The sequence below is a fragment of the Sturnira hondurensis genome, unplaced genomic scaffold (genome assembly GCF_014824575.4).
Source record: "Sturnira hondurensis isolate 20B ecotype Veracruz unplaced genomic scaffold, ASM1482457v3 Scaffold0022136, whole genome shotgun sequence".
NCBI classification, from domain to species: Eukaryota; Metazoa; Chordata; class Mammalia; order Chiroptera; family Phyllostomidae; genus Sturnira; species Sturnira hondurensis.
In genome coordinates, this window is record NW_028094767.1 from 1,290,841 (window position 1) to 1,304,152 (window position 13,312).

General features: G+C 41.2%; 1 protein-coding gene across 3 annotated transcripts in view; it reads left to right on the forward strand.

The window, feature by feature from the left end:
- Window positions 1-2,748, forward strand: part of COL12A1 (collagen type XII alpha 1 chain) — a 111,346-nt gene extending 108,598 nt beyond the window's left edge. For 2 of the 3 annotated variants that reach the window (XM_037034311.1, XM_037034312.1), the window contains one exon: window positions 1,709-2,748. In XM_037034311.1, coding sequence (XP_036890206.1) covers window positions 1,709-1,890 — 182 coding nt within the window. In that variant the 3' untranslated portion in view covers window positions 1,891-2,748. Of the gene's footprint in view, window positions 1-521; window positions 863-1,708 lie in introns of those variants that run through there. The other variant, XM_037034314.1, reaches the window with a different exon arrangement.
- The last annotated feature ends 10,564 nt before the right edge of the window (window positions 2,749-13,312 follow it).

Here is a 13,312-nt window from a genome sequence, read left to right on the forward strand (position 1 = left end):
ATAAAATCTGGGATGTAATTTTTTAAAGGATTTAGTAGTGAAATTCTAGTGTTTCAGTTCTCTTATGTCTGATTTTGGGGATGTGGGGACAGGGGACGTGTGCCGATTGGAATAAAGTCATGCTGTGGCCAGCGGTGACCTTCTCATTAGTGCACCCTCAAGCATCTTGCAAGTTTTAAAAATGATACTGCTGTTTGATATGGTTGGCTACTAGCAAATAGTGCATGAGTAGTTGAATACCTAAATATCTATATATCTATATATTTGTGTGAATACTTACATATGGCCAAAAGTTATGAATCATAATGTAAATTTCTCATGCAGCCCTATCACAAAAATTATAATTTAATGCTTGATAAAATAAATTTAAATTATCTCTGCCTTATGATATGTGTGAATAACTAGAAATATATGGATATATATATATATACTTTAACCATTACATACTTAGATGGATGTGTATATATATTTTTTGCATAGTAATTCAACTTTTAAAAACTATCATCTTTGACCTGTTTCAGGTTCCGGCTAACAAATTTTCTAAGTCGCCAGTGCTGCTTACAGTTTGAATACATGAAAATCCTGTTTCTGAGATGTTTGCGCACGTGCTTAGTAGGAAATGAGTCTGTATGGAAATCTCACCACAGATGTGGTTAACGAACCAGGTTGACATCATAAAGGGGGGTGGAGACTCTATACTAACTTGAATGAGACAAAAGCAGTGGTGTTAGTCTATAAGCCTGATGCCTTTCAGCAATAATGCAGAAAAATCTTATTAAAAAAAAGTTCAAACACACAGCCATAAGGAGCCTGAGAAGAGAAAGAGGCTCATAATAAAACTACTAACCAGCGGAGATCATGCCATGTAGAGAAAAACAATTAACCTGGTTACAGAGACGTGTCTTATGTAAATAATAAACTAATTGTGGCTTGTAAATGATGTGTATGTGATCCTGTCCACTAAAATCACGTAACAGTTCTCCAGTAAGCTTCTGCATCAAAGCCTGCTGCTTGCTCTATGCCGGAATAACACCGAATGGAACTGCCTCGTTTCTCGCTTGTTAGCAATGTGTCTGGTTCAGGGCATGTGTCTCATTATTACTCTTTTTTGTACATGTACCCTCATTTGGGTTTGTAGCTGCAACTTTCAAACCAAAGTTCTATAGTCACTTTTTTCCTTCCTGTTTCGCTGTAGTCACTGGCGTTCCTCACCCACCAGCTGTAACTCAGTCTGTGGGAGAGGCAGCCACAGACAATGTCATGTACTGTATATTACCTGGTGGTGGTTGATTCGCACCTCTAGAGTTCAGTTTCTAGGAGCCAACAATACTTCCCCTCACCTCCTCATCTTTCCATGCTGTTCTTTGAGTTGAGGAGTTTGACTTCACGAATAGGTACTTGAGGATTTGTGAAAATCCCACCTGGGTTCTGTGTTTACAGTTCTTTGGCCCAGTCTCTGACCCTTCCCAGGTATTTGTGCAATGATTGTATTTACTGCTGGATCGTTGAAGGTTAAAAAAAAAAGGGCCCTTACTTATTTGAGCATCACCAAATTCTCTATGCAAATGGAAGTAATCAGAACATTGTAATTTATGTATTTATAGTTATGAGATTGAGACTGGAGTGCCATCACCTCAGGTGATAGTTTAACTTTTGCTGTGTCTGTACCTTCCAAATCATGCCATAACTGTAATGTTGAATCGGACAGAGCCGTACGTGCCCGAGGGCGGGGCCTACCTGCCTGAGCGCGAGCCCTTCATTGTGCCGGTGGAGCCAGAGCGGACTGACGAGTACGAGGACTACGGTGCAGATGAACCAGTCGAGGAGCGTCCTCTCCACAAGCGCCGGCGGCGCACCCTGCCCCGCGGTGTCGTTGGGCAGCGAACCTGAAGCCGCACCCAGGGTGGCCTGGCTCAGGGGAGGTGTTGGGGTTATCTTTTACAGGTCTGATAGAGCAGTGTACGTCTTACTTGCGATGTTTCTTTCAGCGTCGCTTCATCCAAGAGTCCCCCTTTTCACTGTAGAGAACCTGGTTTCTGCAGGAAGCCTAGCTAGCCGCACGTAGTCTGTAGACATCTTTGCTTTTGCCCTTGAAATGCTTGCAAAACACTGTTCACAAAAGCTGCAAGGAGAGAACGTGCCTGGTGCCTTTACTTGGCACAGCGGGCAGCCTCGGTGAAACTCTTAGGTTAAGCCCTAAGTCCTGGAACCCAGAACTTCTGCATATTTCTTTGAGAGGGCAGTTTATCTTTCCTAATTCTTATTTGCAATTCAATTACAGCACGATTCAAGTAATTGCCCCTCTAAAACCAAAAGGGAGGGAAAAGTCAACTCCGTTGCAATTATTTTTCTTCTTCTTCTGTCTTCTGTCACCCATTATGGCATAGAATGCTCTTATACATCTCCTTTAACAACCACGAACCTTAAGTCATGTAGCTGAAATTATTGTATCAACTGGATACAATTTCATATTGCCTTAAACCTCCTTGTTTTAGACACACTAACATTTATGCCAAATTGCAGAATATTCTGCAGCGATGGAATTGCATGTTTGTGTTGTATATTTAGTATGAACTTTTTTCCAGAACATGTTTCTTAGTTATCAAAAGCAGTTGGAAATGTTTGCAAGACTATGAACATAGAATTGCTGCTTTTATATTTTAACTGCAGATTGTGAATTTCACTGCCTTATATTATTTATTTCTGAAACAAAAGAGGCATTTTTCAATAAAACTACTGAAAATTTGACATGGTATGTTGTTTTTCTTTGAATGGCCTTTTGGATTCTTCAGGTGGTTGTTACAACAAACAACTTCATATCCTTGGATACGGTTACAAGTCCTGCTAATATATTAAATTATGCTAAATAACTTTAGATTTTTAATGATATGGTGAAGTCATAGAAAGAGAGTGTTGAGAACCTTAAAAAGCCATGCTTATTCCAAAGGCTTCATTAGGAATGTAGAGGATGTGTGGGTTAGTGGAAAAACAACTAGGTATCCTAGGAGACCCCAAACAACCAAATAACCTTCAACAACCCACATGATTTAGTATGCATTTAATCACTTTCCTATACCATATTTTACCTACTACCACGTTTAATTGCAAAATGGAAAATTCCTTAGTGGAAAATTTTGCACTTAGTGATACCTTCCTTTTGCACTTTTACGAATGCAAATAACATCATTCTAAACATCAAAGAAAACAATATAAATGTTGGTTTGAAGAACCAACATCAATTGAAGAGAGAGAGGTAGTGGTAGAAAATTTTCTGCAGAACAAAACATTTGAGTTAAATACTTCTTAGAGACTGAGATCAGAAGGAATAGACAATAAATGAATGTACCGTGCTCATGAATTTTCCAGTAGATGGCTAAATTTATAGCATTAATCTGTAATTTCCAGTACATACACTTTTAAAATTAGAAGAGACCACTGAGATCATCTCAGTCCGGTTCTTAGCCTTACACAGGAAGAAGCAGGCTGAGCTAATTAGTATCAGGACAAGACCAAAATTCTAGGTCTTGTGGTTCTTTACCCTGTTTTATCATCTCAGATACTCTCATTCCCCCCATCTCCTTCTTCCTTTTTGGGAACACTTACTGTCTGGGTAGGAGCTTTCAGACCTCAAAATTCTATGAAGTTATTTTAATTAATTTTGGATTCATTGAGGTTTCTGATGATCCTTGATGAAGAGCCTCTGTATCAGTACTGTGGAGATAGGTTCAGTTCGTCGTAACTGACTCAGCTGAGTCCCAAAGCTGCATGGGTTTAAGGCACAAAGGGGTTCCATCTTCTTTCATGGGTGGATGTGGGTTCGGTGCTTGATGTTGGCAGTCACTACGTCACTACCTTCTCATCTGTGCCCGAAGGGGCATGAGGGCCAAGCCATTTCCAACCAGGAGATAAGCACAAAAGTAATGACCAGCTGAGATACATGTTGTGACTTTTGTTTTCATGGTCTATTTCCTTCATAATTAAGTTTGCTGAATCTTGTGTGAAAATAATTTTTGTAACCTCTGATTGAGTGCATAGTGACAAGTGATAGGGAGAAAAGACCAGATAACTGGGGTTTAAAAACTAATGCCCCACAAAATCAAACCTGTAGGGGCTAGTTTATTTACTCAAACTTTCTTTGAGGGAATACAGAACAACTCAAAAACACTTTTTCAAACTCTTTAAATTTGGAAGCATTATAAGAAATTTATAATTTGTATTTGAAGCTGGTGCTCTGATTTTTAAGAAACTAACTTGAAATAGCTGGGAAGATGTTACAACTTCTCACAAGGGCTACCGTAAAAAGGTTTCAACATTTCACAACAGCACTTAAATAAACCCCGAGTGTTCTTTCTAGACTATTTTTGCACAATGGGATTAACAATTGAGCAAGTTTAAAGGTGGTTATGCATATCATTTTTCAGATTGGTGTCTACTTTTCAGTCAAGAATTATGTTGCCTGTGCAGTTGCTCAAAAATACATTTTACTTTTTGTACAAATAAGTTCAGTGTAAATTTTTCTGAGTATTTATTATTCCATCCATTGTACTGTTTTTGATACATAAGATGATTCCTTATTTGATTTTAGTTATAATTTCTCCATGGTACAAGGGGTTTTGATTATACTGTCCTTACATGGTCTGTGTGCCTTGTAAGGAGTAACCGCCCTGGCCAGGCAGCTGAGCTGATTAGAGAGTCCGCCCCATTCACCAGGGTTGGGGGTTTGATCTCCGGTCAGGACACATGCAGCGAGGAACAAATGAATGTGTGGCTGTGTGCCACACCAAACCAATGTCTGTCTGTCTGTCTCTCTCTCTCTTCCTTCCTTTCTCTAAACAATCAATTAAAATTTTTTAAAAAGAGTAACCAGTTATACAAAGAATAGCTATGGTAAATCTTTTATTTACAAAGGCAATCTTTTAACTACAAATTAGTTGTGATCCCTTGGTTGCCTTTGACTTGTGGTTAGAAAATGAATTTCGATGTGAACGTCTAAATGAACATTGATTAACTTTTCACTCTTGGATCCAGGTGCTAAAGGCTACTGGGAAAAACCACATGGGCTTGCTTTCAGGAAGTGATGCACATGGGCCGTTACAGAGCACGTCTCCGGCCCTGATCTCTTGTTTTATCAGCACGTCCAACTGTGTAGGCCTCCTCGAAGTTCCACAAACACTTCAAAATGAACACATCTGGTATTTATTAGAATTAGATTCAGCTGTGACTGACAGACAGTCACAAAATAACAGTGGCTTAGACAGGTAGAAGTGTTTTTATTTTTCATGTTTAAGAAGTCAAAGCCCAGGCCTTTTCTATCTTGCTGCTGTGCTTTTTGTGATTTCCTTGGTCAAGTAAATTTATGGTCCCAGATGGTCAATAGAGCTCTAGCTATCACGTCTATATTCCCCTGCAGGAAGCAAGGAAGAGTGAAGNTGCTCTGATTTTTAAGAAACTAACTTGAAATAGCTGGGAAGATGTTACAACGTCTCACAAGGGCTACTGTAAAAAGGTTTCAACATTTCACAACAGCACTTAAATAATCCTGAGTGTTCTTTCTAGAATATTTTTGCACAATGGGATTAACAATTGAGCAAGTTTAAAGGTGGCTATGCATATCATTTTTCAGATTGGTGTCCACTTTTCAGTCTCTAAAGAATTATGCTACCTGTGCAGTTGCTCAAAAATACATTTTACTTTTTGTACAAATAAGTTCAGTGTAATTTTTTCTGAGTATTTATTATTCCATCCATTGTACTGTTTTTGATACATAAGATTATTCCTTATTTGACTTTAGTTACAATTTCTCCATGGTACAAGGGGTTTTGATTATACTGTCCTTACATGGTCTGAGTGTCTTGTAAGGAGTAACCGCCCTGGCCAGGCAGCTGAGCTGATTAGAGAGTCCGCCCCATTCACCAGGGTTGGGGGTTTGATCTCCGGTCAGGACACATGCAGCAAGCAACAAATGAATGTGTGGCTGTGTGCCACACCAAACCAATGTCTGTCTGTCTGTCTGTCTGTCTCTCTCTTTCTTCCTTCCTTTCTCTAAACAGTCAATTAAAATTTTTTAAAAAGAGTAACCAGTTATACAAAGAATAGCTATGGTAAATCTTTTATTTTCAAAGGCAATCTTTTAACTACAAATTAGTTGTGATTCCTTGGTTGCCTTTGACTTGTGGTTAGAAAATGAATTTCGATGTGAATGTCTAAATGAACATTGATTAACTTTTCACTCTTGGATCCAGGTGCTAAAGGCTATTGGGAAAAACCACATGGGCTTGCTTTCAGGAAGTGATGCACATGCCGGGCCCTTACAGAGCACGTCTCCGGCCCTGATCTCTTGTTTTATCAGCACGTCCAACTGTGTAGGCCTCCTCGAAGTTCCACAAACACTTCAAAATGAACACATCTGGTATTTATTAGAATTAGATTCAGCTGTGACTGACAGACAGTCACAAAATAACAGTGGCTTAGACAGGTAGAAGTGTTTTTATTTTTCATGTTTAAGAAGTCAAAGCCCAGGCCTTTTCTATCTTGCTGCTGTGCTTTTTGTGATTTCCTTGGTCAAGTAAATTTATGGTCCCAGATGGTCAATAGAGCTCTAGCTATCACGTCTATATTCCCCTGCAGGAAGCAAGGAAGAGTGAAGAAAACTCCACCCCTCTTTTTAAGAACACCTCCTGGAAATCACAGAAACAACTTAAAACAACAAATTTATAGTACATACCTTTAGCCAGAATTTGGTCATTTGGTTACTTCTAGCTATAAGTGTGAAATGCTATCTCTATTTTGAGTGGCCGTGTGCCCAACTAAACTCAGCCACTCTGTTACAATCTAAGAGGAGAAATGAATGCTAGGGGTCCATTCAAGTCTTTAGTCTTTGACAGAATGTCCAAATCTGAATATATCTCCCCATAAGTCTGATTTTCCTCCATTGTCCCCCCTCACCAATCACCAAGTTCCTCATGTTAGAAATTTGAGAGCCATTGTAAATTTTTCTTTCACTTCTTATTTATAGCCAATCAGCGAAGTCTAGCTGATTAAGCTTCTACGTATATCTTCATCACCCTGTTGTTACTACTCAATTTCAGACTCTTAGGATTTCTTGTCATGGCTATAACAGTATCTGAAATGGTCTCCTTTCCGGTAACCTTGGCCTCTCTCAAATAAGTTTTCCACACAGATGCCAGGCTGATTTATCTAACATGCAAACTTGACCATGTCATGTCCCCCCCTTAACATTCTGCAGATGGTATGTAGATTTCTCTGCGAGTCTTGACTCCATCTGTCAATACCCTATTATTCCTTTATCACCAGCCTTTCATTGGACCACCTGGAATTTCTATTCCATTTTTTACAAACTTCCCCAAATCCTTAGCCTCTTCAGTGAGCAACCCCAGCACCTCCTGACATTACCCTGAAGATACTGCAGAGTCTGTTTATGCTCCCAGAGCTGGTGGGTGGTGACCTGTCCTCCTCACTCCTCACTCAACACTGTCCAAAATCTCAAATACAATTTTGGACTCATTTTTTTTCCTACCTTGAAGTCAGAACTTAGACTTATGGACCTGAACTGTGAGATGGTAGGCCTGCTCCTTCACTTCAGTTTCTTCAGAATTCAGGTCTACAGGACCAGGGAAAGAAGAGGTAAAGGATTTTTCCACTCCTGTGTACCCCCAGAATCCCGTCTTAAATGTCAGTGCTTACTGTGTGGCCAGTGCCCCAATGCGGCTCTATTTATTGGGTGTCAGTGTATATTATTCTGAGGAGCATGCAGAGGTCTTGTCTGCTGCCCAGTTATCTCTGAAATAACTTCTTCCAGTTCCCACTGAGCTCTTGTTCCCATGGACTGCTTCATAGCTCTTTGCTACTCGGTCTTCTCCCTGACCTGAAATGAAGTCCTCTTAGGAGGGATTTAGATAAGATGGCTCAAGTCTGGCTACTTTCTAAGTGCTTTTTGGACCACAGGAGACTCAAGCATCCTCGTCAAGCCAAATGAAAGAACAAAGGCTGCCCCACAAATGCCTTCTTTCTTGCTGCCTCCCATTCATTTTGCTCCACTCAAGTGCATGGACTTGCAAGTTAGGTCAGCAAGTCTACTGCACAGCAAATGTGCACCCATGGGATAACGTGCTCTTCTTGAAGATACCCCTCAGTCTCTACAAGTGTTTATTTTTTAAGCTTCTCTCATGTGTTTCACTGGGTGAAGGTTTAAAACCCTCTTTTTATGATGGAAGGTAAAAGCCACAGCGTTCTGCTCTATACCAATGATCACTTGCTTGAGTGGATTCTTCTTGCTTCTTCAGTTGCAAATAGAGGTTGCTTGGGGGTGATGGGGAGATAGTTTGAATGAACCAGTCCTGCTAGTTCTTGGAAGTCCTGAGGGAACATGCTTTATGGTTCTCTTTAGAATGGGGGTGGCATTTACTAGTTATTTTTATCTTTGTGGCAGTTTGTTCACCTCTGAGTCAAAAGGCAAAGTCCAATTTAATATTCCATTACCCAAAAGAGCCAAACTTCTTTGCTCCCTCATCCTTTAGTCACAGCTGTGCAGTAAAATCCTACCTCCACATTATCCCAACTGCCTGTAATCCCCGGGCTTGTACCCAGAATGCTGAGCAGAGTTGGAGAAAATCACCCACTGGGGGAGATTGTGTTTATAAATCCTTATGACCAACCTCAACTTGCCTGTCAACATGGCTCAGTAATTGGAGTAGCCATATTTTCAATTCTTTCCAAAAATCTCCAAACTTTAATTCTATACTTCATCCTGATTATGAGATTTCTTTCCACTTCTCATAGAAGCAGCTATTTCATACAGGAGTAAGAAACCAAACTGGAACCTCACTTTTCTACCACCAGGGCTATAAAGCCACCTGCATCTGGACCCATCCTTCTCTCCTGTTTTATTTCTACACTTTAAACTCTGGGTCCCTTTTTATTACTTCCACCGATGTTGGATTAAGTACCTAATAAGTGCTAGGTGCTGTTAGAAATGGTGCTGGGCTGTACAGTGAACACAGGAGAACACACACAAAGTCCCTTCCCTTGTGAAGCTCATGTTTTTTAGAGTGATAAACAGGAAACAAATAAACAAGCAAAGCATACATAGTCAGAGGGTGGTACTATGAAAGGAAATACACATGGCTCAAGGATAGACAATGCTGAGTGTATGTGGTATGTGCATTGGCTTAGGCAGAGTGGGGAGGAAATGCTTATTTTGGCAGAGACCTGAATGAAAGGTGGCTGAAAACATGAGGCTCAAATCTGGCTGATAATTGCATAATCTGATGCTTTATAATTATATAGATTACCAGCTGTATCCCTAGAGCTGTGCTTCTTGACTTTGTATACACATTGGAATCACCAAGGAACTTAAAAAAAAAAAAGAACCTCAAGTCTAAGTCCCATCCTCACAAGTTCTGGTTCATTGGACAAGGGTGAAGTCTGTTGATAAGGATTTAAACTTTTAAACAATTGATTTCAGAGAGAGAAAAGGGGGTTGAGGGGAGAGAGAAACATCGATGTGTTGTTTGACCTGTCCATGCACCCATTGGTTGATTCTGCATGTGCCCTGACTGAGAATCAAACCCTGCAGCCCTACCTGATTGGGGATTGAATCCCCAACCCTGGTACCTTGGGACGGCTCTCCAACCAACTGAGCTACCCAGTCAGGGTAACTAATAAGGGTTTTTAAAGCTTCTTAAGTAATTATAAAATACAGCTAAGGAAACAAACGACTATCTAGAGATTCTGATTCAGCATGTTGGTAAAGGAGGCCCAAGAATAAGTATGTTGTAAATATATTCTTCAGGCGAGTCGTATAATTAGCCAGGATGGGAAGCTTTTACACCTCTCTTCAACTCTGGATGTAATTTTCATGCCGAATCTATATTTCTAGCCCAGTTGAATCTTCTAATCCTTTAGGCATGTATATCCAACTGCCTTGGTACATCCCTGGCTGGATGTTTTACAGACATTTCAAATTCAATAGGAAGAAAGTGAAATTCCTCACCCTTCTTTCCATATAAGCTTTTTACTACATGATACTTCTTGTTCTTATTTTTGTGAGTGGTACAACCACCCTCTCCATTGCTTAACCCAGAAAACTGGATATGTCCATCACCTCCAACAAACCATCCATCACAAAACCTTTTTGATTCCATCTACGAAGCATCTTTCAACTGCTCACCTTGCTGTGTCTCCACTGCCAGTTTCTCCCTCTGGGCCCCATTGCCTTGTCTGGATTTCTCAGAGGTCTTCCATCTGATCTCTTTCATCAGATCTCTTACCTCCCCCTATACATTTTTCTCACAGCTTTGCAGATCAAATGCTCATTAAAAGTATAAATTTGGTCATATCACTGCATTTCTTAAAATTGTTTAATGATATTTAGTTCAGAAACCTTATCAAGACTCTTAGCCATCAAGGACTTGGCCTTTTCCTGCTTTATGATGTCAGGACACTTCCCTTATCTTAATTTTCCCACCAACTATACTGGACTTCCTGTTTTACCACTTCTTAATCCTGAGTCTTCATGGGTGCTATTTCCTTTATCTAGAACACACTATCTTCATCTGGTCACACACTATTCATCCTTTAATTTAATACTGAAACAGTCACTTCCTTTGGGACACGGGTCCTGTCACTTGCAAAGTTTAAGATCCCTGCATTAATACCCATTGCTTTCCATTTGACACCTCTACCACACAACAATTTCTTATTTAGTGTTTGACTTCCTTCCTGGATGACAAGACTCTACAAGAGCAGGGACCATATTTACTTTGTTCCTTCCTGTGTTTTCAGCAGCTACCCAGTTCTGGTATTTAAGAGGTTTTCAATAAATATTTGTTGAATGAATACTTTCAGATGAAACAAACTCTTTTCCTTGAGAGCCTAGCGAGGGAGTTGGAAAGTAACTGCACTCAAAGAGCATCTCCCCCAAGGAAGAAGCAGAGCAAAGAGGACATAATTAAGGGGCAAGTATGTACTTAAGGGCAAGACCAGAGAATGAAAGGAACACAGAGAAAGGTTGTGTCTGTGGTGTAGAGAGAAGTATACTGGCCAAGTGGACTGCTGAAGAGATCCTTGGAGATCTATGCTAAACTCAAGTCTGTTTTCCAAGAAGCTAAATACTATAGCAGCAAAGAATGCTAACTCTGAATGCTATAGCAGCGAAGAATGGTCTTCAGGTCACAACCCAGAACAGGAGCAGGAAGTTCTTTGGGTGGATTTGGCATCACTGAGTTCCCAGTAGAAAAAAACTGAACCATAACCTGAAGAACTGACCTAAGAAGAGGGGTTAGAACATCTGTATCAAAGATTAGAGGAACAGGAAGACCCAGGGAGAAGTCCATGTGGTGATGAAGTTGTGTGTCTACAAGCCAAGGAATGCCAGGATTTCCAGCAACTACCACAAGAGAGAAGCGTGGAGCAGACTTTCCCTCAGAGCCCTCATAAGCAACCAACCCTTTCAGCACCTTGATTTTGGACTTCGAGCCTCCAGAACAGTGAGAGAATAAATTTCTCTCTTAAAACTAACAAAAAGAAAAGCCCCCTTTTCCTTGTTGTAGCAGATTCTATTTGACATATCAGAAATGCTGTATGAGAATGGGATAATTCCCATGTAATTGAACTTCTTCATGTCTACTTTGTTGCAGAACAGGGAAAATGCCTCTGGGATACTTTTTCCCTCTGTAGAAGCCACCAATGACAAAAAGTCTTGATTATCTTTATTTTTGGGTGGTTATATACTTTTGCTTTTTTTTGTGGTACTATCATTATTTTAGAGGAAGTCACTGAGAGAATGTAACTGCTGATTGCCCTGAAAGTTAAACCTGGGCAACTGAAGGCACCTCGCCTCCTCTCCTGTCCTGACAATCTATGGTCCACCCACCATTCTCACACTAAGAGCTGTTTCAAGGACACAGCCTTGAGAGAGTAAGGGGTTGTTGAGAGATGGGCCTTGTGAAAGAGACATCTATGAGGGAATCCTGTATTGGCCATCAACATCTACATGGGGAGGGTGGCCCATATGCTAAATGTTTGTGAACTGCTGTGTAAGCACAGAATGTCTGGAAAACACCAGCTGCTTTGGTGTGCTTTCTTGAGGAGCTGCTCATTGCACAGTGCAGTGAAGAGGGGAAGAGAATGGCTGCCTCCACAGGTTGGCCTCTCCTGTGGCAGTTCGGCTGGCCACCTGTGCCCAGTGAAAGGTTGCAACTTGGGTTAGAGTTGGAAGAAGACCTGAGGTTAGAAAAGGATGTGTGGTCGTTTACTACTCAGCGAGCTTCAGTCTGGCAGACAAGGTGGGAGGACAGGATAGTAACTGAGAGACTTCAACATGCTGTTTTTGCAAAGCTAGGATGATGCAGGCTGCCATAAATTAGGGTTTGAGCATTGTGATAAAGCCTGATTGGGATGTTAAGAGGTGGCATCCCTGGGAAAGTAAGGAGAACAAGGAGGAGGATAGGGTGATTGACAGTGGAACGGACAAGACTCCCTGAGCCGTCTGACCCCTAACACAAAGGACAGTAAAAGTCCAGCCAGCGGGGCAGCCCCCAATTCAAGAGACATTCAAGATGAGAAAATATATTCCCACTGAGCCTATTGATATGGCTGCCAAGTTCCAGCACAAGGCCCGGGAAAATATCCAGGCATGGTTAGTGCAGCTATGGATATGGGGGTTGGATGGGGAGGAGGTGGGGGGTGTATGACATTTTTCTGACCAGCAGGAGGCAAAGAAAATGAGCAACATCACCATAGAGCCTGCTCTCCAGCAGTGCCTGCATGGTGCTGGGGGAGGGGAAGGGTTAGTTTCAAGGCACTCACTACCTTATAGATTATCTAGCCTGTTGGGAGGCTTGGCCCAGTGAAGGGGCCAAGGCTTGTGCCCGGAGATCTCTCTGAGCACATGGGAGCCTGGAAATACATAGAGAAGGTATAAAAAATTCTTAGGGAGTTCGGAATGACAGGTTATCTATGCCCCTGACTTGGAAGGCCCTGATCAGTCCACATTTACTGCAGAAATAAAAGCCAAAATACTCCAGTCCCCTCCTAGCACCGGATATGTGATGTTGATAACCATGCTAAGCCAGTTGTAGGATATGATATTTATGAAGTTGGGCTGATCAGAAAGCCATCTCTGAGAAGGCAAAAATACTAGGTGGTACAGATTAAAGCTCTGGGCACCCCCCAAGCAGGGCTACCATTTGAGTTAGATGTGTCTGTGACTCTGGTAGGCATGGGTTGGGCACTGGGGCAGAGACAAAGCTAAGAGAGTGCACTCCCAGGATTTTAGTCCCAGCTCTGGAAG